Below are 27,426 nucleotides of genomic sequence, written 5' to 3'. Positions count from 1 at the left end.
TTGATAGTATGACAAATTCTGTAAGAACAAACTACAACAATAACTTGGTAGGCACCCCGCACAGACAGACAGACAGACAGACAGACCAGGGAGTCAAAAAGGGACTGGTTGTGCCAGTGGACCAGTCACTACTACTGGCATGCTCAATCTACTTTACGGAGGTTTAAAATGGTTGAAAGAGGGGAACAGAGAAAAGAGAATCTTGCAACAAGGACAATACAGTACACAGTACATCAATGACAAAAAAATAAATATAAATGACAGCTACTGTTCTGAAGAGAATATGTAAACACGCCACAGGCATTCCAGTCAATCCATTAAACGATCACAACGATGTCATGCAACTAAAAGTGAAATATATAAATATATAGATGTATTTTAAACATAGTGTGAAAGTTTTACAAACTAGGCTTGATCTCCGCGATGGGAGGCGTTCGAGACCCTGTGAGTCCCTGACTGCCCTCCTTCCCACCAGTCCGCCTACTCCTCCTGCTCCTCTCACTGCCGGAGGCCCTGTCCGTCGTCGCCACCTTTGCCCTTACGGACGCGGCCCCGGCCTCAGCCCTCGAACCTCTACCAGACCTGGATGAGCGGGAGGGCTGGGAGGGCTGGGAAGGCTGGGAGGCGTCCGACAGAGAGGTGCTCCGGGAGGTGCTGTCTTCCTCCGACTGCTCTGTCTGCGTCTTTTTCTCCTCGTCTGACAGGCGGTCCACCAACTTTAGCGTCTCCCCGCTAATGCCTTTAAAGTATTCGATCGTGCGCTTACAAACCTCACTAGGGTTCTCCTGTCTGTCCTGTCTACATGCTCCCTCACTTTTTACATTACTGACCTGATGTCTATCCTTCAGTGGTAGCCGTGTGGGCAACTGTATGGCTGCTCTCCCTGTGTCCAATGCCCTCGTTGGCTGTGAGGTAACCCGAACTGAAACAAGTGAACTAGCTGTGGCAGCAGGGCTGCTCTTTTTAACATCCTTGATTGGTATTCTAGACCTGGGTTCTACTTTGGCTATGGCTGGCTTTCGTCTCTTCTTGACCTCAACCTTCACTGGTTGTTTAGGCTTCTGTTTGCCTATGGCTGTTCCCTGCGTGTGAAATGACCAACCTGATGCTTTAACTGGAAGCCTCGACTTGGGCTGCTTCACTTCACTTTCTTTTACAGTTTCACTTTTCTGCTCCTGCACTTGACTGCTGCTGTGTACTTCCACTCTCTCTTCTACGTCCCTACAGCACAGTGTTTCTATCCTGCTAGCTTTTTGAAGAGTGGGCTCAGAGGAGGACTGCAAGTTAAACACCACACTACCACATTGAATGTAGTTGGCCTGAACACTGGAGGACTCAAGGTTATTGTTGTTGTTGCAGTTTTCAGAAGGGAAATCTCTACTCTCTAAGTTGGGCTCAGTGTGTCTGCTAGACTGGCTCTCTGTACACTGACCCTCTATACTGATGTATTCTGGCACCATCTGACCCTCTGACATCTCAGCTTTACAATCGGTGAGATCCCCTGAGTCTTTTTTCACAGTTATAGAGGCAGCTATGCCCATCTTAATAGGAGTGCGTAATTTGGGATCAACCTTAGAGGCTGTGATTGTGCATGAGGAGGCGGTCTCAGCTATGGCTTCACAGGTGGGGGCATCAGTACCGGTATAGCCAGTGTCACTGCCAGGCTGTGCAGTGCTGCATTTTGCTGTTGTTGTTGCTGCTGTTGTTGTGCTGCTGTCTGTGGTAGTATCTATATCTACTGTGGCCCTCTCCCCTGACTGAGAGGAAATTACCCCCAGGATCTTGCCCCCTCTCCCCTTTTCCCCTGTTTTAGGGTCAGAGGAATGCTCACCAATCTGGAAAAACTGAAGCCTCTCTTCAACAAAGTCCCGCTTGCTCATGTCAATAGCACCACTGCGGGTCATCTCAAACATCTTCCCTTCGTGGAAAGGGAAGGGGTTAGGCTCACTAGTCGGTGTGCTCTCATCAGTCGGTGTTCGAGCAGGGGTTGTGTCAGGTGTTGTAGCCTGTGATTTGTCGTCCACCGATAAACCAAAGGGCTTGGGGTCCTCATCTTTTGTTTTGGACTCAAAAACTCCATCATCATCACCCCCTTTGGTTGACCAGGGGTCAAAGTCCAGGCCTTTGGTGGCAACAGTTTTAAAGGTTGAATTCAGCTCCTCTTCAAGTTGGTAGCCAAAGTAGTTTTCTGCTAAGCTCTGCCTTTCTGGATGTCTTCCTTCAAGGGTATAATCTTTCTCATCTCCACTGGCTGAGGATGTGTTGGTTTTAGTCTTTCCATTATCCCCCCCTTCCTCACATTTCTCTTCCTCTATCACTTCAAGCTTGGATTGAGTAAATGAGCGGTCGGTTGTTTTCCCATCATTGGACATACTAGATGTTTTAGGGTCCTCACTCAGTCCGTCATCCTCATCCTGAAGGTCATACCCATCTAAAGAGTCGACTTCAGTAGCATCTGTGTCATGGGAGAACTCAGCAGTGCTTGCTATGGAGCAGTCAGTGATTGACTGGTCATTGCCATTTTGGTCAAAGTCAGCATCCTCCTCCTTTATGACACCATTGATCTCAGACTCCCTATCATTTCCGTTTTTCTGTAATTTTGTGGGCTGTTTCTCTCCCTCCTCCTTCATCTTGAAAGTGTACTTTTTGACAGGGATGGGATGGAAGACAGACTCATCATCACTGGAGTCGCTGTTATCAGCTCCAGGGGGAATAGGGGATGGAGGCTGGACCCTGATGATAGGCTCGGCTAAGAGGTGCCTATCATGCTCCTCTTGAAGGTTCACCTCTATCATCTCGGTCTCTGCCTCAGAAGAAGCACAAGAACCCCTTTTCTCAGGGTCAGACTGCTCTGCCTCTAAAGGAGGAGGAGGTGGAAACTCTATGTAAGCCACTCTTTTACCCCTTGACTTCTGTCTCTCTGTATCCTGTTTTCTACTGTGATTTTCTGAGGAAGTTGGCTTTGATTTTTCCTTCGAGGGCCCCTTGTAGATGAAGGTCTTCCCTTCTTCCTCCTCAGACTCCTCTGGGATAGGGCTTGGCATGCCAGGCATGACGCCTATCACAGAGTCTGGTGTTCTTGAGGCCAGACTCACGTCCTCTGAGCTGGGAGTCTCGGGGGTAACAGGACTTTTACCAGAGCTGTCCAAGAAAGTTACTTGTTCTAGAGTGTCATCTTCTGGACTTCCTTGAGGAGATGGAGACTGCTTTTGCTTGACAGTGTAAAATGCACCCCTCGTCTCATGCACTGTCCTACTCTCATGGCTTACTATCTTTTTGTACGTTCCCAGCTGCCCCGAGGCGGTTTCTTTTTCATACTGCTTTCCTACTTGGATGCTAACATACACAGGTAAGGGTTTAATATCTTTGAAACCCTCTGTGACAACTACAGGAGTTAAGTCATCCAAATACTCTACTTGGTCACTATCAACACCGTTGCACACAACATTCGACAGGCTACCGTCTGATGAGTCTGTTGATTTTCCTAGTGATGATCCACGAGTAGACTTGTTGGAGTCAGAGCTACTGTGTAACCGATTTCTAGCTAAAGTAGGTATATGAGACCCTGCCCTCTCATGGGGTTCAACTGAGGCATCTAATTTTAAAGTGGTGGATTTGGGATTTTCTGAGAAATTAGATGGCTTTCTTATAGGAATTTGTGATTCCGAGTTTTTTTTTAGACTATCGTTGCTATTTGGACTTTCTCGGACAACGAATTCTGTGTAGATTATTTTCTTGGTAGTTTCTTGTCTTTGTGAATCACTATTATTGCCATCTTTTATAGAATCATGGATTAAAGGTTTATAGTTCCCGTAGTCTTGGCTCTCCCATGTTTTGAATAACTTTTTCTCTTCCTGATCTTTTCCACTGGTCTCATGCTTGGGTGAGAACTTGTTTGATTCACTATCTAGACGTCTTCTCTGTATTCCCGGACTGTCTGGTGTTTTTGGAATGTTTGGACCAGCGAACACCTGATACACAGGTAGCTTACTTTCCTGGAGTTTCCTGATAGGAGGATTAGAATTTTGGCCACTCTGAGGACTTCTATCTTGCCTTTGAGCCTCTTGTTCAAACTTTAGCCTCACTGCACTGACTTTGGAGGAAGACATTTGAAAAGGTTTAGGGTTTTCACCTGTGCTCCCCTGTGATTTAGTATCTCCTTGTTGTCTTGGGTCTGATTCGCTGTACTGCAGCAATACTCTCCTCTCTGGACTGCTGGGCAAACTGGCACATTTCCTGTCACTGGAGCTGAACCTGTCTCTAAGCCTTTCTCTACTCCACTCTTCCCCACTACCTCCATTCCTATAAGCTGACCTTTCTGGACTGCTGTGTGTAGAACTGGGCCCGGATCGTGATTCTCTGAAGTCTGGTCTTCGAGATTTCTTTTCTGGAGACGAGAGCTCATCATTGAGCTGTTCTGTTTTATCACGAAAGAATTGAGATACCTCACTGAGTTTTTCCTCGGCCTCCTTTACAGTCCTGTCCACTCTGTCCTCATACATAAGCTGTTCTCTCTCCTTACTCTGTGTGTCATCTGACACACGCATCCAAACTGATTGTTTTGGGCTACCAGGCTCAGACGAATACTGCAAAAGCGTCAATTTGTCAAAGTTATCATCAACATTGGCCATTCTTCCAGATTTGTCAAACACATTTCTCGACGATCTAAAGACATACTCTGTCCTTGGTCCAACTGATCTACCCTCACTGTGACTGCTTCTGTCTGGTGAGTGGAAGCGAGACCTATCTCTCAGATATTCCTCTGTGTCAGAATGAGACTGGTCAAATTTCTCAGAGAGTAGCATTTTCTCAGCAAAATTATAAGATTCTCCCCTAAGCTCTGACGCTTCATCGTCATTGTACTCTACAGATTGCTGGCTAAGTAGCTTCAGTGTTTTGTAAGAGTCATCTGCCATGAGCTGGGCTGAACTAGGGCGACTGTCTTCCTCTTGTGACATGGGTGTGTTCACTCTGGGGGAGTCAAGGTACACTGGAAGTGATTCTTCAGGCTCCTCCTCTTCCTGTCTCATCCCTGGGTAGTAATACATTTCCTTCTCGGCATGGTTTTTTGTCTCTCTGATGATGACCTCTGTTGGTTCTGTTTTATTGCCTTTTTCAATGTGAACCTCAATTATTCTTTCAACCTTAGGCTTGGAGTTGATGTCCTCGAGGACTCTTTGTGATGCTTCCTCATTGCCAGACTTGTGTTCAAACAGTCCAGCCAGCTCTCTAGAAGGGTCTTTGCCTGACTGAAAAGCCTTCATTATATCATGCACAGACATAGTTTCCTCACACCTCTCCGATGCTGCTTCTTTGCCAGGTGGTTTGTGGTACACCATCCTGGTGGTGGTAGTGATGTGAGTCTCCTCCTTTACCCTCATCCCTTTTCCCATTGGATCCTCATCAGGGCTGACCTTTATTGAATAGCATTTATTCTGATCTGGAGTTGATGTAGCTTGATGCCCTTTAGAATCTGAATCAATATATCTGACAGGATGTGCATCCTCCATTGCAGGTTGGTTGTTATCCTCTGGGGGCTCATAGCTCCTGATGACATGAACAACCTCAGTCCTAGTTTCAGTGATTACTGGGGGAACTGGGATATCCTGAAAAAGGGCCTTGGGGCCCATGCCCTCAGCACTCTGAGGAGCAGAGGGTGTCCTTTCACTCCGGGTCTCAAAGCCACTGTCTGAGAGGGGGCTTTTATCCTGTTCATGTGAGATATCATCAGGGGAGTCTAGCACAGTGTCTGCACCAAAAAGCGCTTCTGCTACTTTACTCATCTCTTTGTCTGAAGCTGATGAGCGCATGTTTGTTGGAGGCATTTTGAGCTTATGCTCCTGAACTGCTATTGTGGGTTTAAGGACACGTTTCTGCTTCTCCTTGCCCTCTCCTTCTCTCTTTCCCTCATCTGCTTTATGTTTTGTGTCATGCATTTTGGAGAAAGAGCTGCTCCCAACATCATTGGCCAGGTAGTCAACCACTTTGGAGAGATTGAAATCTCTATCTGGTATTGTTTTTGATTTTGCTTGAGGAACCACAGTCTCATATCTTGGTGGATAGCTCCAGTTGCTTGGTGGTTGTTCGACTTGTACTTTTGAAAAGTGTATGTCATCCAAAGAACCTCTTGCAAGGGAAACCCTACCATCCTTCCCAGCGCCTTTGGTAAGGATTTCGCTCACTTTTACCAAATCTTGTTTTACTTTCTCCACAATTCTATATGGCTCCTCATCCTCTATCCTAGCCTCTTTTGAAGAATCAGACTGAAATCCTTTATTGGCTGTGGAATTTGGGTCTGTCTGCAAAATGGCTGACATTCGTATCAAGTCCTCTTTCATTTCGGCTACATCTTTCAGAATCTCTTGGCTGGAAGAAAGTGGTGATGTGGTGTTTGGTTTGAGGCCAGCAGGAAAATGAGGCCCTTTGATTGGGGAGAGAGTTCTGGCAAAGGAAGACTGCATCTGAGCATTCACCTCAATTGGCACCGCCTTCCGCGGGGACAGAAGGGCAGCAGCTGGCTTGGACACCTCAGGTAACTTTTTAAATTGGGGCTCAGGCAGCACATTAATAACAGAGTACACCGGAACAGTCATTGTACTGGATGTTACAGCAGTGGTGGTGTTAGGAGGGGATCTCAGAGAGGCGTAAAGGGAATTAGAAGCTGATGATCTAATGGACTGATATGAGGAGGATGCTGAAGAGGACAAGGACTTCAAGGTGCCATAGCCTGCAGAACAAGAATTAAATGTTTTTTCAACCTCATCAAAAGCTGCATTGACACTTGTAGTCGCAGCGTTGGTGGTTGCTTGTATTCTCTCTTGAAGACTGTTTGCGAGAAGAGATGTTGGGGATGAAGAGCGGTACTGTGTAGGCGACACAGTTCCATTGATCAGAGCTGCAGCACTTGGTGGGGTGTTTGATTTAAGTGGTGACGAAAGTGAGGAGAACAGGTTTCTTGCAGGGCCAGTGACGTCTGAGGCAAAGGAACGCACAGAGGAGAGACCAGGGACTGTTTTTATGGGTGAGGAGGAAGATCCTGTGCCACAAGAGCTCCCCATTACGGTCTTGTATGGCAGGGGTGAACTGAACATACTCAGAGAAGATTTGGGAGAGGTTGGAGGGGTCATGCTTATCGATGTTCTCTCAAGAAGAGGGCTTCCTCCTCCAGAGACAGTTATGGGGGAGGTCCTAGCAGACAATGCTGCCAGTCCTATCATGGATATAGAATCTGGGGTGCTTCTACCTGGTGAGGCCAGGTGACTGGGGCTGACCTGCACTGGGTACTGGGCTTGCTGGACTACAGTTTTTATAGGAGAGGAGATGGTTCTGTAAGATCGGATGGGAGAGGCCATGTCACTAACTGACTTTACGGAAGAGGCAGGTGATCCCGGGATGTTGGTCTTGATGGGGGAGGCAGAGTTGATGGACCAGACAGACTTTAATGGAGAGGCAGAGGGCGTGTTGGATGACGAACTGGAGAGGGAGCCAAACCCAGACTTGGCTTGGCTAGGGACGGCGACAGGAACAGGCGACCACGCCTGATAAGATCTCGTTGAAAAGACAGGTTTGTGAGGGTAGCTAGAAGGCTGTGTTCTCGGCGAGCTTCGATCAGTTGTTTCTTCAACAATAATTTAAATCAAAAGCAATAAAAAAGTAAACATAAAATGTAACAAAAAATAAGTTGAAATAAATCATAAAAACCAGAAAGAGAAATTTGAGTCAGTCAGAAACAGCATATTCACAGCAGCAAGACAAAGGTTTACACAGGAATTGTAAGAAAGGCCCCTAGTTAAAAACCCAGAATGACATGGCAAATGATGGCCTAAAATCATTGACTAGTGACAAGATACACCCGATAAAGAACAGAGCATGTATTGGAACAAGATGTTTGACATGTGGTAGACTTGACAAAAATGACATGATAACTAAAAATCACAATTCCATTGACTTTTGATGTGCTTAATCTATTTGCTGCCTCCTTGCAACAGTGCCTTTTACTGTACATGTTTGATTGACATGTGTTCATTTGGTTCATTTTCAATGCCAGAGATGACCCCACAAGTGTATACCATTAAAACAAAGATTCACTTAACTTGTTTGGGCATGACTTAAGGTAAAATATGAGGTTGCACTTTACAAAAAAAAGAACAGTAAATTAGCCATTCATGCCTGTCCAGCATTCCCTGCAATTTAAGTCATATTTGAATTGACTGAATCGATTGATAACATATTTATTTCATAAAAAAGTTGGATGGACAAGGCTGGAATAATAAAACAAAACACAGCCAGTATCTCAAAATGAGTAAAACCTCTGTGTTATAGTATGCATTAAGAAGACTTCCCCTAAAAAGGCTTGCTCTAGCACAGTCTAAATGAAGGATAACTCAGGTTAATGTAAAGTGCAACCTGTTACCACATTAATATACACAGCCGCACACAATCATAAAGCCAATAAGAGTGAAATGGCCACTAAAAAAATGAGAACAATTCAAAAGAATATTTTTATTCAACATGAATCAAAAAAGAAAATTGGTGGAAATGATAAATGAACAGACAGACATTGATTCCCAGTGTTTCCACAAATGTGAAATAACAGAACAATTGAAACAGGGAGACTTTTGGTCAACATGGAGTGGGTAAGCAAAGCGTAACACACAGTAAACCATGCAAATGTTTGATGAACGACAGATGTTCAAAGAGTATGTATCAGGTGAATAAAATAAATGATTGATGAACAGGTTTTGCCAGGTAGATCTCTTTCTATACTATGGCTATATGAAGGAAAATATGTACACTGTATAGAGGGACCTTTAGACACTAAAACTAATTAAAATCACATTAACATCTGAAATCAATCAAAAATTTTATGCAAGTAAAAATGGGAAACTCACTCGCTGCTGGGTCGGTCAAATAGCTGTAGCGCTTACGCAAAGCTAAGGAGGCAAAGGTATGACGTCGTTCTGGCTTTTCAGTCTGAAACAAACAAAAAAGAACAAAAGATGCTTTAACATAAAAAATATGGTGAAATGTGATTCTGATCTATCAGAATTAGGTCTAAATATTAATGTTAATTTGTTAATTTAGATAACTCAGTGCACGAAAACTGTCCTGTTTTTAGTGAATCAGCACATGCTGTTAGTACTGGCACAAGGAGACACTGCAGGTGTACTGTAGTGCCTCCTCTGGAGAGTAATGCATCTCTTCACTCACTGCATTTCTCAATGTCATAGCTTCAGACAAAATGTGCTTTGTCTGTATGGCCTACTCCAGTAAGTGGTCAGCATTGGCAAAATCCAACTTCCAGTTATTACGGTGTGTAAAACGTTCTCTTATGAAGATACGTTACACCTTCCTAAAATTTAAATAATAGTAATAATTGTTTCATTTAAATATTAGGACAGTGATACAAATTTTGCCTGGTCTCCAAAAATTAAGTTTATATTGGACAATCCAGCATTACGTAATTTACAGTATCATTCAATGCCAGTGCAGTTAAGAGTGTGGCTTTTATGTAACAAGGTGGAAAGTAAAAGGGTGGAGCGATGAATGTGTGTCTACCTTTCATCCGCCGCTCTCACAATCAATGTTGTTTTGAAACTATGACCTTTTACAAATCTTAACATAATTCATTGCTAAAAATAAAACCTTTTTTAAAACTCAGAACAATGCTGAAATGATGATGGAAGCATTTCTGCTGAAATACTAGACGCTTCAATTATTTCAACTCTCCTGTTACTCTCCCTAAAAAGTCTTAATTCAGTTAATTCAGAATGCTGCAGCCAGGATTTTGACCAACACCAAAAAAAAAGAAAACACTGGCTACCTGTATCCTTGAAAATTGATTTTAAAATCCTTTTAATTATCTACAAAGCCTTACATAATCTAGCACCTTCATTCATCAGCGACTGACTTTCATTTTACGTCCCAACAAGAACGCTCAGATCTTTCACTGTTGTTCTTTTAGAAGTTCCTAAAGTGTCACATGAGAAAACTGGGGATTGAAATACATGCTATGTTACTGGTTTCTACTTGGGTTATTGCTGCTCTATTACGGAGCACTATGTAAACAAACTGAAATTTAAAGGATTCATATTCTAAAAATAAATGCATATTTGTTTGTTGGGATGAGGACTAATGTTGGTTTAAAGATTTAACTCAGTGAAAGTGGAAAACAAGGGATTTTTAAGGGATGCACAAGGCTTAACCATACTTTAATCATACTTATTGTTGGAATATTTTAGTTGTTATAGTCACTTAACATTAAAAAAAGCTGTTACTGAACATAATCTAGGTTTAATAACCTTCTGAATTGTCCAATATCAACATTTTGTCCGGCGGGTGGGTCAAGTATTATAACACACGTGGCCACTATAATGTAAGTACTCAAACATAAAAACAGCCTCATCTCCCTTTGGTTAAAGTCTCCTATACATGTTCTCACATGCAGCTGAGAGAGAGTTAGTGTTCTCTGTTGCAAACAAGCCAAGGACAAGGGTGAAGAAGGGAAACCCCAAAAACAACAAAACAATGACTAAGTAGACAAATGATAAGAGTCAGGGTTTCATCTGAAGCTGACCATAGTCCCGTGTGAAACTTTCTATGAGTTAATAGTACGGATGGAGACGTGGTGATTTCCTGTTTGACATGTATGGAAAGGAAGATAGAGATGGAAAACAAGCTGAGGTGTGGCACAGCAATTGGCTCCACTGCACTTTGGGATGAATACAACAACAAATAAATCCTTGCTGATTAAAACAACTGCCACTTCCACTCATGCACTACAAGGGGTCACTTCAGAAATCACGTAGCTGTGTAAAAAAAACATGCAGTCCGAAGCATCTTTCACACCAAGGTACCGTACGGAGACAAAATATCTGCGACACGCATTTTTACTACAGCATCTGCAGTAAAGCCAACAGAAAGGACGACAAAGAAGAAGCAGTTCCATGTGATGATGAAGAATCTGTTTTACCTCATCATCAGGATCAGACTCCATATCCTGTGGTATTCCAAGATGCATTGCAGGAGAGGAGAGAGGTGACACAATGGAGAGCAGGGACGTTATAATGAGCGGGGAGGTGGAAATAAAATTCAGGGGATGAAAATGTAGCAGCAAAAACAACAAAAGGCATCAGAATAAATCTATGTGATTAATACAAAATAAACAGCAAAAACAAATTTTAAAAAGCAAAAGCAAAATAAGTTCAGTTTCTTGTGATCAATCGATACCACAACAAACAAACAAATGAGGAGAGACGTCTCTTTGCAGAATTCATATGTACCCACAGTGAGCCAGGCAATAGAACAAAGCACGATGTGCATGTGCGGCTGCATGTGTACGTTGTGGGGTCTTATGACTGGCACAGGCTTTAACACTAATAAAAGACACAAGCAGCAGGCAGTCATTTCTAGACCAAATGAACTTCAATGGCTCCTCTTGATGTCGGGACAACGTTGCTCTCTGTATTTTAATTTAATTTACATGTCGATGATATGATATGGCCTGGAAGGATGAGCTATTCAAACATGGTGATCCTACCTTCTTGTGGGTTGGCAGTGTGATATTCAAATTGCATATGGCAGTCTGTGGAAGGCCTTTACTGGATTTTGGCTCTCTCAGGAAGGAGAGGCGGCCACATGGCTCCTGGCCCATATCTCTGACCTGCAGAGGACAGCAAAAGGGTTGCATAAGTTGAACGTGACAAAAAAAATGTAAGAACGACCGTGCAAAGTGGAAAAAAAGCACTTCTTCTTTCCATCCATGTAAAAAACGACTAGGACAACAATTGAGTCAGTGTGTAGCTCTGAAGAAAATCACTATTACTATGAATGTCGACTGATTGCAAGAGGATGATCTGACATTTCTGACATGATTTAATCAGCGAGGCACATTTACAAAGGAGACCAGAGTGAAAAACATAGACAGTAAAAGCTAGCAGAGAGAGAGGGCGATAGGAGGGATACATTTTATACCTTCACGTTGTAAGGAAGCCTGTTTTCCTTGAAGGAGAAGAAGTTAAAAACCAGCTGTTGCCCACTTTTGGTGAGAGGGGACAGATTGCCATAGCAATCCACGTGGATGGGCTTGCCCTCGAGAACCTACAGAAGTTTACAGACCATCATGCGGTTAAATGAAATTGATGCATTTCAATTTGTTTTTTATCCACATGAACACACGACCCCACCTCGATATCTTTGCTCCGGGCCACTTCCTCAAAGTTCTCCTGCTGCTCGAGGGTCTTGTCCACTTTGTCGTCTGTCATGCAGAAGCAGCGCAGCCGAGCCTCAATAGCGTCGTTCATCTTGGCGAACACCACAAACTTGGCCAGGTACGGCACGCAGATCAGCTCCCGGTATAACTGAGACGCTAGACTCACCGTCTCAGGAATCTGGTGACAGTCTGCGAGCCAGAACCTGTGGAGGAGAGGAGAGGGGGGAAGAAGAGAGGAGAGGAGGAAAGAGGAGAGGAGAGGAGGAAAGAGGAGGGGAGAGGAGTAAAGAGGAGGGGAGAGAAGAAAAGAGGAGGGCAGACAAAAAAAGAACGACACATTTGGAAGTGAGCCAAGTGAACAATTAGCTTAATATGAGGATGATTTAAAACAGCTTAAAGTTTGGAACTCTGCGCTGCACATTTAAGCCATTTTTGTATCACACTGAAACTCGAGCAATAAATCAAACGAGCTGGGTTTATTCTCTGAAGGGTGAACACATGCACATGACAGCTGATTAGTGATTTAATAACAGAACACCAATAGGGTGCTCAGTTAATATCAGGCTGCACACTTGCCACATGATCCCAGTCTAGTTAGGATGACAGCTCATTACTTTTTTTGTATTATAACCAAGAGGTTCACTTGCTGAGGTCAGTTTAGAGGCAAGTCTCAACAATGTACGGTCAACATGACTTTGTACCAGTCAGCCAATAACATGTAGAGTCAGGCAAGTGGGGAACTTGCTTATGTGCGTCGTAAAAGAAAAAATGAGATGCTAAAGTCAAGAAAAATGAAGCTGTCCAGAGTTGAATTTTGCCAACTGACAGTAATCTGAGTTCTTGTAGTGGCAGGTTCATTTTGTTAACGCCTAATCATCTCTAGATCACCAACGTGTACTTAATTTCTACAAGAAAAATAAGAGAAGCAAGACTTCACTTTATGACATCTTTATGAGGACACTACAGTGAAAGATCAATGAAGTGCAATATTTATCCAAATGGTAAAATTATATAATTTATATATTTTAGAAGAAGTGCTAATTACTCAGCTTCAGAAATATGGTTGTAATATGTTTTTTTTACAGTGATCAAATACATGGCACACTATAAAAATAGAGCAGTTCAGTGTGAGTCTCACCTGGCCGACACATTTGTGGTGAAGGAGACGCAATCGGTTACAAAGGACAGCGGTGTGGTCCCTGTGATGTCCTCCCACTGGGCTGGGGACGTCCCTCCTGCGTGGAACAAGGGCCAAAAGATGAGCTCACTGCCTTTCCAACCTTGCCAGAGCTTGAGCTTTTGTAATCCTCATCCTTTTATCTGCTCAGCGCTTCATCTTCCCTCTATCGACCGGTGGCTTTTTTTTTACATCAAAGTAGTCCTGATGTGCCCACGGCTATTCAAGTCATAGTGACTCTGAGTCACCAACTCTGTTTTATGTGAAATAAATGGATGAGCAACTACGGCTGGTGTCACTTAACACATTTATTAGCGTCTAAGGATACAATGACTGTCAAAGTATGTGTAATCAATAAGTTAATGCTCGGCCTGCAGAAGCATTTTGGATAGAGGACAAGCTGCAGTGCTGTCGTGCTCTAGTTATCTTCAGGTCTACTTGCCTGTGATGCTGCAGAGCAGACGCAGGCAGGGTGCGGCGTCGCCTCGGTGGCCGCTGGGATGGCCTTCTGCCGATCGAGGCGGGACGGGGATCGTCATAGTGATCGGCTTGTGGAACTTCCTCCTCCTTGGCTCGACGGTGACGATGGGGCTGAAGGTGGCTCTGTTTCCGAGGACCGCCCTCGCCATGTCATCTGGCACGGGCTGGGCCTGAACAGAAACACGGGAAGAACGGAGGAAAACTCTGTTGATGAAATGGTCGGTCAAACGTTCCCTGAACTTTCTAGGCGGAATCAAATATTCAACCATAAATAGGCCAGGTACATAAATAAATAATAGGTCAGTGGACAGTATTTGCGAAGAGACAGCTGAGTCATGAAACAGATTCCTGCCGTACCTGCAGGCCAACACGGATCTTCTTGGTGAGCGCCCCCTGTGGGAACGAGGCCTGGACCATGGGCACGGTGCTGCTGGACAGCATGCCTCCGTCAGGACCCATGTGGTTAGACTCCTGCTTGATCCGCGACACCACGGCAAAATACTGAGGGAAATCGCTGGTGACGATGCGGCAAATGCGCTTCTTCTCCAACTCGATGGGACTGTCCAGCTCTGTGACAGAACATGTTACTCTCATGAATGTGATCTTTAAGCAACATTTAATAGTTGTTCTCTCTTTCCTAAGATGTCACTAAATACAAGTTCTGACTTTATAAATATATGTTAATGTTAGGTACTATTTGGGTATGACATTTTGGTCAGTGTTGCTACAAAACAGGACAGTAAATAGGCTAAGCAGAGTGAAAAACTTGTTTCTGGAGTGAAAGTTAGATTTTCTAGGTCACCAGCTGACATATAGCCCTGGGTTATGTAGTGTAGGTTTTCCTAAGAGGTTCAGTTCACCTTCATCCATTCACTGCGGACACAAAAACTGTCTTTGTACAAACTAACGTTGAGAAATGTTAAAAGCACACAGAATAACCTTTCCTTTACCTTCATCCATTCCCGTAAGCAGCTCAAAGAGGTCTTCTGGTCTGGCGTCAGACTGGTGCTCCTTCCACGTGTCACCATTGTCACTCCTCAACACAATCAGCTCCCTCTCTTTCCCCCGCATGGACCCAAAATGAGGGATCTCCACAATCACAGGACTGAAAGAGAAAATAGAACACGATGAGACTTGAATAAGTAAAAGAAACCCCAAACGTTATGGCAGCTTTGAGGTTTTAATAATAACTCTAGTTAATTAGCTTCACTGGCAATCCATAACCATTTTATGAGTCAGGAAATATCGCAGATTTTTCCACTACCTGCTGAAGACTCATCAACACAAAGTTAAAAAAAAATCCCAAGCGTCCTACCCGAGGAACTGAGCCCCAGCTGGTCCAACCTCCACCAGCCGGCTGACCAGTCCCTCTCCCTCCACCATGGGTGGGGGGTAGGCCAGCTTGTGCCTTTTGGCCAGGCGACAGGTGATGCGTGTGGGCGCCGTGCACTTCCTCGGAGGGATGATGATGCGCATGCCGTTGTGGCGGCTACCTCTCATGGAGCCACCTCGGGCATCCACCATGAAGCTGACCAAGAACCTGCAAGGTGTAAAAGGAACAATGTCAAGAGGAGGAAGAAGACACAGACAGACAGAAAGATAGAAGGAAGCTTTACCACGGACACAAGTGAGGAGGACGATTCCCATGCTGTGATCACCGTACACCCAAACAAAGTAAGGAAAAGAGAGGAAATAACAAAAATAGAGAAAGAGCGAGAGATAGGAAGAAGAAAAAAAGATGCTTTGAGTTCTGAAAGTTAGCAGCTCTCACCTTCAGTTGCCTCAATTTAGAACATTAAAACAGTTTGAAACTAAACAGGGTGCTGAGGAAGATGCAGAAAGTTTAGTTTCCACTCCTGAGGCTGAAGGTGAGACTGTTGCCACATTTCAGTTCCTCTAAAGCAGCATTCGGTGATCAAATATTGAAACACCTGCACAGATGTTTCACCAAGATAGGATTAATGTGATTCATATGTGATGTGTCTTCAAATAAAGAGCAGGTTCTGGCCTCCCATATAATCATTGACACAAGTAAAGAGTTAAGATGGAGTAGGATGTATTTTCTATGAGCGCCTAAAGCCAAACGTGGCTGTTCTTTACACTACCAGTGATATATGTACTGTATGGCTGCTTTTTCTATACTGTATGCTGGAAGTAGCAGAATCCCTGTAAAGTTATGAGCAAGATGTATTTTTCAATGTGCGCTGTGAGAGGAAGAGAGATGGCACATCAATGAAAAGACTACCAAACACGTTGACGATCACACTTCTAATATCTAGGCAGTGCAAATGAAACACCAGACCACACGGATGAGACAAGCACAGAGCGGAGGAGAGAAGGCCAAGAGGGGAAGAGAGAGAGTGTGTCGAGGTGAGAGGGAGACAGAGTTGGAGGAGTGAGAGTGACGTCACTGCGGCATCATGGGTGAGAGCAGCGAACTCAGTCATCACCTGGAGTCATACTGAGGGAGCGGGGAGGAGAGGCTGCAAAATAAACACAATGGAGGCAATGCAGGAGGCAAACCCCCAGAGCCTAGTTTTAGTATCAACGTTTCACAACCACTGTTGGGATCTGTAGCAACTAGATGAAGATGAAGGAGAGATTAAAAAAACTGCAGATGGAAAATCAACGGAAAACACAAGACACACTGAGGACGAAATTACAAAGAACAAAACAATAAATACATAGACAGACAAACACACAAGGCCTAATAATGAGTCAAAGAAAACTGGACATGACACACTCCAGTATTTCACTTCTGAGCAAATTATGCATTAGGTTCTGCACAAAGACGGCATCATTCATCGAGAGCATGCCATATATTCAAAGTATGCGAATGAGAGCGAAATCTTATCCAAAGGAAACACACGAGCCACTGTGCCATGAGCTCACACAAGAGTCTGCTCTTTGTTTCTGTGATGACAGAAATAGAGCTGATGTCAGTGAACAAGAGGGTGACATCTGGACCGTGTCTTTAGACGTGCGGTATGACATGAGAGCTTTTAGATGATAGACTGTGTCTTTTGTTGCTGTAATGTAATGTGTACAATAGCAGCGCTGCAGAAAGCCCACAGCTCTGCATCATGTCTGCATCAGTGCTGCAGGGTTTGCTGAATATTGACTCTTAAGGGGAGAACAGAATACAATACACCAGTTGTGTGCAGTGAGCATAGAAGATGTGTTATGTATGCAGTAGTTATGTGAATGTGCATGCTGTGTATATGTCAGCTTTTGAATGTGGGGGTATGTGTGTGTGCACGCTGGTAAACAGATCGGATGGGACAGTGCGGCTGGTCTTACCCAGAGTGAATGGGACTGGACACGGTGTTGTGGCTGTGGTCCATGGTGTCCGGAGTCCAGCTGTAGCGCCGCATACACTCAGAGCTGTAGTCTTTGGTCACGGCCAGGTGCTGGGAGAAGAGGATCCAAAGACAGAGGCAAAGAGACGAGGAAGAGGAGATAAGACGGAGAAAGAGGAGGATTAGGAGTGGCAGATAGATATGAGGGGAAAAAATGAGGAAGGAGGAAAAGGGAAAAATATAAACGATTGTAAATGGAAGGAAAGATGCTAACCAAGAAGACAAAAAAAAGCTAATTATGAATCATTGCACCACATAACCCTGCCTTCCCTTTGCTCTACCATGCATGGTATGGGGCAATGAGCTGTTAACATGTACGTCTTTTTAACTCATATTTCAACATTATTAACTATTATTTACAGTCTCACCACGATCAGGACAAAAAGACACAATACATAACGCGGTGAATGTGCTCCAATGAAACGTACAAAAGTCAACTACATCCGGCAACTATGAATGCCTGGAAAAACTAGAAACTGGACACCAGCTTTAATAAATGATGGATGTGAACATCGAATCATGAGAACTCAAGCACACTGAAAGTAACATGGGAACGACCAAAATACAGACCGGCACGAATGAATGAGATGAGAACGGCATTGATCCAAAACAAACAAATATACAAAACTCAAGAGCAATGGAAGCTGAACCACAGGAGACAACAACAAAACTGACGAATGAGTCGGACATCCGTGAACTCTTTATACCTTATTGAGTGGGTCAACCAAGTAGGAAATGTCTTTACAGACACTCTGAAGCTTAGGGGAGAAGAGAGACAGTTCAGAAGTCACACTGAGGTCCAGACAAATGAGTTCATGGAGCTTTGTTTTACCAAAAGATTCAATTTCCACCAAAGGAAACGCGATCCTATCTCTGTGAAGATTAGATGGTTCTGTATGTAGCAGATTATACAACGATGGGCGGACCACCGTGGAGGAAAATATGATTTGACCTCGTGTATATTTTCAGTTTGATACGATACCAATGTAATGGGAAGCCCTTTGGAAGTCCAAAACATTTGCTTATTTTTGTTACAGAAGAGAGTTGAGGAAAGTGCATATTTTGGCCATGTATAGTTCGAGATCTTGGGTGATGATGTCATTGAATCTGTCGGTTATGTCACTAATATTGTTTAGGAAAAGAGGTTACAGTTTCTGTTTTTGCTCCTGACCACCAAAACAAGCGCTGGACAGGCTAGACGAGCTCTGCAGAGCGAAGCAAAGAGGGGCCTCCCAAAGCCCTTAGGTTTGAATAAAGTCTTCGTCAAGGTGCTATAAACTCTCCCTCAGCACTTTGGCAAAAGAAAGCATGGCGTCAACGCTGCTTCTGTTATGACCTTTGTGCAACACAAGTAAAGCTACCCTGATTTAATTCTACCCAGCGTGCTGTTTCTCACCAGGCCACTGACAGAAAGACCACCAGGGAATTCGATGAAGAAGAGACACTAAAGCTGAAAAAACAGACCGCTGAAGATACGACGGAAGGAAAAAGCGAACAAATACAGAGAGAAGGAGAAAAGGGCAAGAAAAGATAGACAAGAAATGTAACTTACTGTGTCCTTTGTGGGCGCCAGAATCTCTTCGATCATCATGCTGTCCCGCGCATAGGAGCTCCGGTTGAGTGTGTTGGACCTATCCGAACTGAAGGAGCGGAGGCTACATGTTACCACGCAACCCGGCGTGAAAAGTGACGGGCAGGGGAACACGACATAAAACAAAAAGCAAGGAATCCATTACTACATGCAACCTCCAGGGAACCAGGTCTCTTTTACTTACTGGACGGAGAGAGTCCAAAAGTTATAAGTGGAAAATAGAGAGAGAGAGAGAGAGAGAGAGAGAGAGAGGCTTCAGAGCCCGCAGTTTGACAGAGATAAGAAACCGCAGCAGGTTATTCAGAGATGGAAATGTGAGCGAGGTCAGTTTGTTTGCATTGAGAGATAGCGCGGAAGAGGAAGAGACTGAAGGAAAACACAGACGGCCGTTCAGAGGTGTGGTTTGGTGCGCATCATGAACACAGATGTCACCAAGTGGGTCTAAATGATGAAATATGACAGATTTGGGGAGAGTTTGCGCAGCTCGCTGACACGTCTCCTGCGTAGACAGTAAAAAGAGACGAGATCTGCTCAAAAGTGTCTCAAACGGTTGAATCTGACTCGAGCTCGAAGACTTGACACCGCTTTATTCTAAGATTAGCAGCTGACCTAGACCTGTTTCTGAGCAGCAGACATATAAAAAGGGAAGCTGGTCGTTTCTCTCCGTCCTGCTGCAGTCTGCTTTATGGCTGTGTGCGCGGTGACGTGTGCCTATTTCTGCAGCCTCTCAGGCTCAATGCGGTGCTGTAGATTCCTTTCAGGTTTTTTTTTTGGTCCTGTGCTGTTTTTTCGCTACAGGGTTTAGATCAGAGCAGAAGAGCCGGCGCACAATCACGATACAGACATTTAAATTGTGCGCACTTGTTAGGGGCATACAAACGACGTTTATGATGAGCGTGCGTTTGTGCACCACGAGGGGCTTGCGAGGAGATACGATCCCACCGACAAAAGCCTCATTTTGTATACTGTACGTGTGTGTTGATGTGTCCTGTGTGCGAGTGCAAAGGGGGGAGAACGGGTGAGCGAGGGGGGGAGAAAAATGCAGAGCTCAGCGTGTTTGAGTGGGCACACTATTCAGCGCAGAGAGAAGCCCTTTATTCAGCACAGCCTGCCTACCCCACCATCGAAGTTACCAAGCAACTCTATACGGCCTGAATGGACTCGCTGGCATGGCAGCACTATGCCCCCCCCCTCACACACTCTGTTTGTTCTTCACAGCTTCCTCCTCTTTCTCATTCTGTCCATCCTCCTCTCCTCCCCAAACACTTAAGCTTCTGAATGTCCTTCTGTGTCTCCTTCTAATGATCTTGGTTGTCGTCTTTATTGTCTGTCATTTATTTCTGCATGTCATGCCAGCGCTGTCCCTTCATCTCTTCCTCTATCTCCACCATCTCTGATGTTACTGAGACTCTACTGTTTTAATGAACAGTTCGCCCAATGGAAGACTCCTCTTTCCACTCCATCCATTTTAATGTTGATCAGTCTGTCTGCCTCGCGGTTAACTATATTATCCAAATCACTGGATTTTTCGGCTTGGCACCACCAAAGGTCCTGTGCTTTTAGGAGGGCAACTGTGTGGACAGTCGTTTGTGTCATTGTGCGTACACGCGAGTGGTTGCGCGCAAATGCATCAGTGTGTGTTTGACGCCTGTGTTTGTCCTCGATGATTTCTAAATGCTGGATCAAATTTCCAGCGAAATATCAGGCCGTTAAGTTTCCATCTCTGCAAACCGTGATTTAACATCCATGTTAATCCCGAATAAATCTTCAATTACTCCACATGTCAATAGAGGGGATAAAAGGGGCCGATTATTAAGAAACAGTGTTTGATCCCTGGAAGTTACACCCAGTGGCACTACAACATTATATATATCTATATATATATATATATAGATATATATATGTATTATAAGTGCCACTTAAGAACAAGCCACCTCAAAAAGTTATAGAATTATTCCAAGAAAAGTCTGCAAAAAAACACACATTGTGGCTTTTATTCTCTCATTTCGAGAATGATTGACTTTTTTTCCACACCTGCATCAAAAACATATACTTTTTAAAGACGGATTAGAAAACATGATGGATGGTGATCAGCTTAAATGGAGCGACGATCTCAAAACTACAAGTGACAAATCTGCTACCACAAACAGAATGACGACAACACTGGATGATGGTCAATGGATGACTCGTGGTTTGGGTTAGTGGTTTAAATGGGTGTAGGGTTGAACAGGGTTAAACAGCAGTTTATGGGTCACAGGGGAAGGGGGGGGGGGGGGGGACACCATTCACGACTATTGATGCTTACTACTTCTACAACTACTACTCTGTTCTTACCTGAGTCTAGGGCTAGAATGAGGGACACGGTGCAGGAAAACAAGGAAAAGAACAAAATAGAAGAGTGAAAAGCGAAGCATTTTGAAGACATTCAAGCATGATGTGGCTTTCATTTCTTTACCCCATACGACATTGATGCTGTGCTTTTGCATGGTGGTGTGCTGTGACTAGTTATTTGTGAAGTGTGTGTGTTTGTGTGTGTGTGTGTGTGTGTGTGCAGCCCAGTCAAAAAGCAAACCATGCAATGTCGATGTCATAAACAGAAAGTAAGGAGAAGGAAAGAACTTCATCATACATTCATTGATCAATAAAATATAAGGTTTCACAACAATTTTAAAATCATTTTTCAGCTTAATATTCTTCTACTTCATATGCATTACACAAAGCAGCAGCATAAATGATCAGTTTAAGTATGTAGCTCTAATTTGAAGCAGATAGAGATATTATTTTTCCTAATATACTTTTCTCTGTAGTACCCTTAAATACCAATAAACTGTCAACAATAGTAAAAAAAACAGCAGTTTTCAAACCCTGAAATGTGGTCCCAAACCTCATAACTATCATAATTTAGATATTTTGAACTCCTAACAGCAAATCACACAATTCAATTCAAATGTCTTTCCAGTAAACGACCCGTTGGCCTCGTCAAACGTGCTTGTTTATGGAATCACTCCATTTAATTCACTGTTTCCCATGTTTTTCTAGCGACCCGCTGGTGTTAGCAGCTTCCTGTCACAGTTAGTGTCGTTGTATTTATCAATCTAACCATCACAGTACATCAGCCATCTGTCCGTGTGGCTACAATATACACTCTGGGGCTGCACTTGTCCTGTGTGCTGCCGATGTGTTTTCGCCGGAGCCTGGCCGGTTTCCACTCCATACTTTGTTCACTATCTGAAACTGTCGTTAGGCCTGTGCCGAATCTCGATGAGCAGCTGTTCCCGGAGAGTATCAAAGGCCTCACAGTTCAAAGATACAGCTTATATCTCTTGTGTTACACTATGGGCCATTTGTAATCTTTGCCTGGCTTTGACTGAGGCCACATAAAACGCTGAATCATTTTGTCAGGTTGAATCATTGGATGGCAACTTTCCAGCTGCTTTCTCCAGCGATTTCCATTATTCTGTTGTGTGTCAGTGTGTGTGTGTGTTTGTGTCTGAGTTTCTGTGTGTGTGTGTGTGTGTGTGTGTGTGTGTTGGAAGGGCTGTACATTATATGATCTGTTTCAGTCCAACAACTCCATATCTGATGCGTAGATGCAACCACACCATCAACATCAGATATATACAAACATAGCCTGGCCACAATATTCTACGGACAAGTTGGACCAAATAGCTTTCAGCACTGCACCAGAGAACATCAGTGACATTCATAATGTAAATGACAGGCGCTTACCTGGCTGAGCGGGCTCCTATGCTGAAACCCATGTACCCCTCCTGAGGGAGAGAGTCATCCCCCAGCTCTTTGAGGTCCTGAGGCCGCAGGTATTTGTCCGTGTCCCCAGTCAACGCATCCTCACCTGGTAGGGGGGGGGGGGGGATGATATCATAAAATCCGCCTGTTAATTTCAAAAAGCCAATCCGGGCAAATAGAGGCGATGCGGCACCTCAGGAAGATAAAAAAAAGCCCTCACTGCCGACATCAGTCTCTCTTATTTGATCATGGTACTTAGAGGAGGCCTTGGATCATTCATCTAAAGCACTCTGCTGGTTAACCCAACATACATCACTGCAACTGCATAGCCCACTGCAACTTTGTCTATTCATTTGGCTGTGACACAACAACAACAACAACAACAACAACATGAAGCTGGAGGACTGAGCAGCGCCGATGCTTGACTGTTTTAGAGGTTAGACAATAATCATGTTTTAGAGGAAAAATGCCATCAGAGGCAGCAGCAAAGCCACTTTGCGGTATATCTGGAGCTCTCCTGTAAAACCACACGCAGCTCCTTTCACAACACTCAACAGACGGAGCGCAGAGGGTTTAACAGCGACCAAAAAGCATGAGCACAATAAAGAGAAAATATGCACAGAGTGCAGAACCGCACCGCACCTCGATCGGCGGACCGGTGGACGATGACACGCCGGTCAATGAAGCCGGCGGAGCGGCTACTGTGTTTCCCCTTCTCCCTCATGTCCGGCTCTGTCCTGCCTGCAACACTGTGCTCCTTCACCGCAGCCCCTCCCCCTGCCTCCAATACTGCCGCACTCCGATCAGACACCAGCACCAGTGTCAAGCTGGATGACAACGGTAAGTAGGCGTTTCCGGTGTCACATTTCAAAATAAAGCCATCGGTGAAAAGATTTGTAGGTCGTCAAACCTCGCCTCAAACAAGGAAATTAACACCTGCTAGTCAAAACTCATGGAACCACGTGACCAAATGAACTCCCCAAAGCAAAATGTTAACGGGATATTAAAAGTTTAAGTTAATTTCATTCATGTCCTTCCATTGGGTTTGCTTTACATCTCTCTGACTTATCACACAAACGACCAACTTCTACTGTCTACAACAGGAATATCGACCTACAGAAAAGGCATATGCACTTGCTCTGTGCAGCCAAATACTTTGTACACTTTATCATCTTCATTTCCTAATCCCAGAACTACCCTCAACTATCCTGAAGACAATGCTGTATGAATCAATATAAATGAGAGTAAAGACAAACTGCAATATGTTTCCAGTGAAATAAAAGTGACATTAATTGAGGAAGAAACTGTTATCTGCAAATTTAGTTTAATTTTTCCCCAGTAACCTAACATTTTTGGATGTCAGAGCAAAATGATGAGCCTGGAGCTTTACATGCACCTTTAGTCTGACACTAATCATGCAAAACCTTAGATATCAACTCAAGAAGAAAGCTGAAAGCAAACTAACATAATATTACGGATTTAGAATCCAAGACAGGCTGCATAATTCTTTAGGTTTATGTGATGCTTTTATTCTGATGGTTAAATGGATCACCTAACTTCCTGTGTTTTTCTAGCTGTTTCTGTCTGACTTGACACAACTGGGAGACAATTGGCTCCCCGGTGCTCTAATGTATCACCGTCCCATTCAAGCTCAGTTACCCCCCCCCCCCCACACACACGCGCACGCGCACACGCACACGCGCGCGCACACACACACACACACACACACACACACACCTCCTATTGTTGGATTATCTGTGGTACAATGTCACCGCATCAAACCCCACTCACTCTGACAGCAGTAAAAAAACTAAAAATAAATGTAAAAGGCTGAGTGAATTGCCATCAATCTTCACCATCCAATAACATAAATACATAATAATTACTAATTTCACATCGGTTCTCATGACACTCCACTTTCTGTCTATCGGTCGATCATCTGTGTTCTTTAATTCTTTAATTTTTTACATCGCAACCTTCAAAACACCAAAGAACGACCATTTAAACTTCATCTGATGCTCTAACGACTTACCTTTGTTCATCGCAGCCATATTGATCACAACTCTTCTGATATCTCTGGGTTATTTCTATTTTCTAACGCTCCGTTAAAAACGTCCCCGGGATGAGCAGTAAATCCAGTGAGAGGTGAGGAGGACTATCAAGTAGTCCATTCAGTGCTTCATGGCGCTGATGGAAAATGTTGCCCTCTCTTCACCCCACGCACTCAACTCCACTCAGACCAACTTGCGCGTTTACCGCCGGTGCGCACATCTCTGCCGCATCTTTCTCCGCAAATAAACACAATTCAAGCTCTTTTTAAGTGCTGACAAGTGCACATCGCCGTGAAGAAACAGTAGAAGTTAAAGCCATCTCCCACACCGGGGGTTAATTCTCCTGCAGGCGGCTCAAAAAGCTCATCTGATGGGATTTAGAAAGTCTCGGTGCGCCCTTTGGCTCACCAGCATCCACAACAAACTCCGGCTGAAGAGAGTCAACAAGGGGCCGCACTGAAAGTGTTTACCCTCTCTCTGTGGAGAGCAGAGTCAGCTGACAGGTCGTTTGAGCAAATGCTTGGGAACCTCCGCAGAAGAGACAGTGCCGGAGAGAAGAGGAGAACTCTCACTGGACACTCCTCCTGTGTCTTTCTTCCTCTATGGTGGAAGTCTGGCTGCATGTCAAGCTGGGAGTGGGGCTAGAATAATGATGAAATAACCACCAGCATTTTGCTTCTTTTTTTTAAATTCTTGAGCAACATTTCTCTTCCATCTACATGTTGCACACAATGACTAAAACTTGCACAAGTACATTTAGAACATTTGTGCAAGAGGTGTCTGTGTCAGTTAAAGACCTTCAGTACACACAACACCAACTGTAGTAATAATATGCTCTCAGGCCAGTGAGGGAGTGTGCGACTCAATACTATAGACAGAAGAGCACAACAAGGAGTTAAGTTGATCTCTAAAGACGGTACAATTAGTGGCAACAAGTAGTAGTCTATAGAAAGCATGACATGAGCATGTGATTGCACAGGCAGGCCACACACAAACACACACACACACACACACACACACACACACACACACACACACACACACACACACACACACACACACACACACACACACACACACACACACACACACACACAACAGCCAGAGACCAGGAGAGTCCTTTTCACCTACAGCTTAATAGGATTGGCTTTAGGATTAAACAGAGATGTGGACAGTCTTTACTTCCTAACACCCTCACACACACACACACACACACACACACACACACAGATGAAAGAGTGCAGGCCTGAAAGCAGTAGCTAACTGAAGCCGGTCTGGTGCTGCTTTCCATTGGTCAAAGTGAATCTCAAGTGTGCGCTGCACCACTACGATGCTGATGAATTATGCACACAGTATAAACAGTTTATGTGGAGTGTCAATGAGGATCTTCATCGTGCAGCTACGGAGCAAACTCATCATTCTTCACCTGATACGTGTGTGTGTGTGTGTGTGTGTGTGTGTGTAGTACGTAACTTGTTGATTCTAGCTGTATCACCTGACATAGAAACTCCACCCCCCCCCTCCTACTGTCGCCTAAGCAACAGCCCATAACAAGCTCATCCATTTTACAGGCCTGTTGGCTCTGCGGTTCCAAAACAAAGGGCAGGCGACTGAGGTGGGCGGCCCGAAAACAATGTGACTTGTTCTGTAAACCGGGCGGTGGCACCCGGTCCTGCCCTGCTCCAGCAGCTATTCTGGTATGATATCATTATTGTTATGTCATTTATTTGGGTTTAAATACAGTGAGACACGATTGTTTCATTGAATGCATGCAGGCCTTTTCATAGTCTGTCTCAACTGAATAAAAACATAAAGTGAGTCACATTGACCTTGTTTTCATTATTTCACAGCAACTCCTTCAAAAGAGATTTCAAGCGGATGACACTTCACAAAGTGTCTTCGATGAGGACGATCACGCAGTACGAGATGATGTGCAAGTAGTTAAAAATAACAAATGTGCTTTCAAGTTGCAGCGAAAATAACATCGGCAGTGTCAGTTTGCGAAAAGAAACAGGACACTCAATCCTGCCAGAAACCCAAGAACAGATTCAAGACTAAAACAGCTCAAAAATGTTGAAGTTTGTTGACGGTTTTCTTGAACAAATTAAAACAGCTGAGACTTCATTCCTTGTCTGATGATGGCAGACTGACAGTAAATAAAACAAAGAAGTAGAATATCTGTTATCTGACCCTCTTATTGGCTCTTGGGATGAGAATATTTTTACATCAACAGTATTCATAAACTGCATAATAACTAAAGTGCATGACCACAGCATTCAGTTACAGTGTGTGTGTGTGTGTGTGTGTGTGTGTGTGTGTGTGTGTGTGTGTGTGTGTGTGTGTGTGTGCTCTGGCTGTTGGTTGAGTCTATTCAGATTTTGCCTGCAGACTTTCTATTAAAAATGAACAGCAAAGCTGAAGCGTAGTACAGCAAAGGCGGTTAGCTGTTCAATGAGACAGGTGTGTTCTGCTGCAGTGTGTTGTGTTAAAGCGAAACAAACAAACAGAACGGTGGAGGCAAACTGGTGACAAATACCTTCATCAACATCTGAAAAAGACTCCTCATTGAGAATTTCTGGCACATTGGCCCGGACTGTGTGATTTGAATACACATACAGTGAAACATGCGCATGTTAATGAAAACGACATCACATAGCACAGTCACATGTGTACGGAAATCATGCAGGGTATTGACATTACTTTTTATCAAATCATGAAGTCACAGCAATGGTTTGCAAGTATGCATTGATGTCATTTTAGTACTAAATGTGTGAAACGTAGTAGAATGAAGCAGTCATTTGAGTATTCTT

At 44.0% G+C, this 27,426-nt stretch overlaps 1 protein-coding gene across 2 annotated transcripts in view; it reads right to left on the bottom strand.

Moving 5' to 3' along the window:
- The window catches only part of LOC306703005 (ankyrin-3-like), a gene marked incomplete at its 5' end in the record, with an annotated part of 117,523 nt that overhangs the window by 9,563 nt on the left and 80,534 nt on the right, over nucleotides 1-27,426 (bottom strand). Inside the window, 18 exons of one of the 2 annotated variants that reach the window (XM_079168803.1) lie at nucleotides 407-7,618; nucleotides 8,892-8,973; nucleotides 10,973-10,999; nucleotides 11,540-11,662; nucleotides 11,974-12,099; nucleotides 12,186-12,414; nucleotides 13,350-13,446; nucleotides 13,831-14,038; nucleotides 14,226-14,437; nucleotides 14,819-14,973; nucleotides 15,184-15,408; nucleotides 16,319-16,351; nucleotides 17,169-17,278; nucleotides 17,935-17,985; nucleotides 18,780-18,882; nucleotides 21,153-21,164; nucleotides 22,548-22,671; nucleotides 27,153-27,209. In XM_079168803.1, coding sequence (XP_079024929.1) covers nucleotides 407-7,618; nucleotides 8,892-8,973; nucleotides 10,973-10,999; nucleotides 11,540-11,662; nucleotides 11,974-12,099; nucleotides 12,186-12,414; nucleotides 13,350-13,446; nucleotides 13,831-14,038; nucleotides 14,226-14,437; nucleotides 14,819-14,973; nucleotides 15,184-15,408; nucleotides 16,319-16,351; nucleotides 17,169-17,278; nucleotides 17,935-17,985; nucleotides 18,780-18,882; nucleotides 21,153-21,164; nucleotides 22,548-22,671; nucleotides 27,153-27,209 — 9,186 coding nt within the window. The remainder of the gene's footprint in view (nucleotides 1-406; nucleotides 7,619-8,891; nucleotides 8,974-10,972; nucleotides 11,000-11,539; nucleotides 11,663-11,973; nucleotides 12,100-12,185; nucleotides 12,415-13,349; nucleotides 13,447-13,830; nucleotides 14,039-14,225; nucleotides 14,438-14,818; nucleotides 14,974-15,183; nucleotides 15,409-16,318; nucleotides 16,352-17,168; nucleotides 17,279-17,934; nucleotides 17,986-18,779; nucleotides 18,883-21,152; nucleotides 21,165-22,547; nucleotides 22,672-27,152; nucleotides 27,210-27,426) is intronic. The other variant, XM_079168804.1, reaches the window with a different exon arrangement.

Source organism: Pholis gunnellus (genome assembly GCF_910591455.1).
Source record: "Pholis gunnellus genome assembly, chromosome: 11".
NCBI classification, from domain to species: Eukaryota; Metazoa; Chordata; class Actinopteri; order Perciformes; family Pholidae; genus Pholis; species Pholis gunnellus.
The sequence above is the reverse complement of the archived record's forward strand: the minus strand, read 5'-3'. Positions and strand labels throughout refer to the sequence as shown.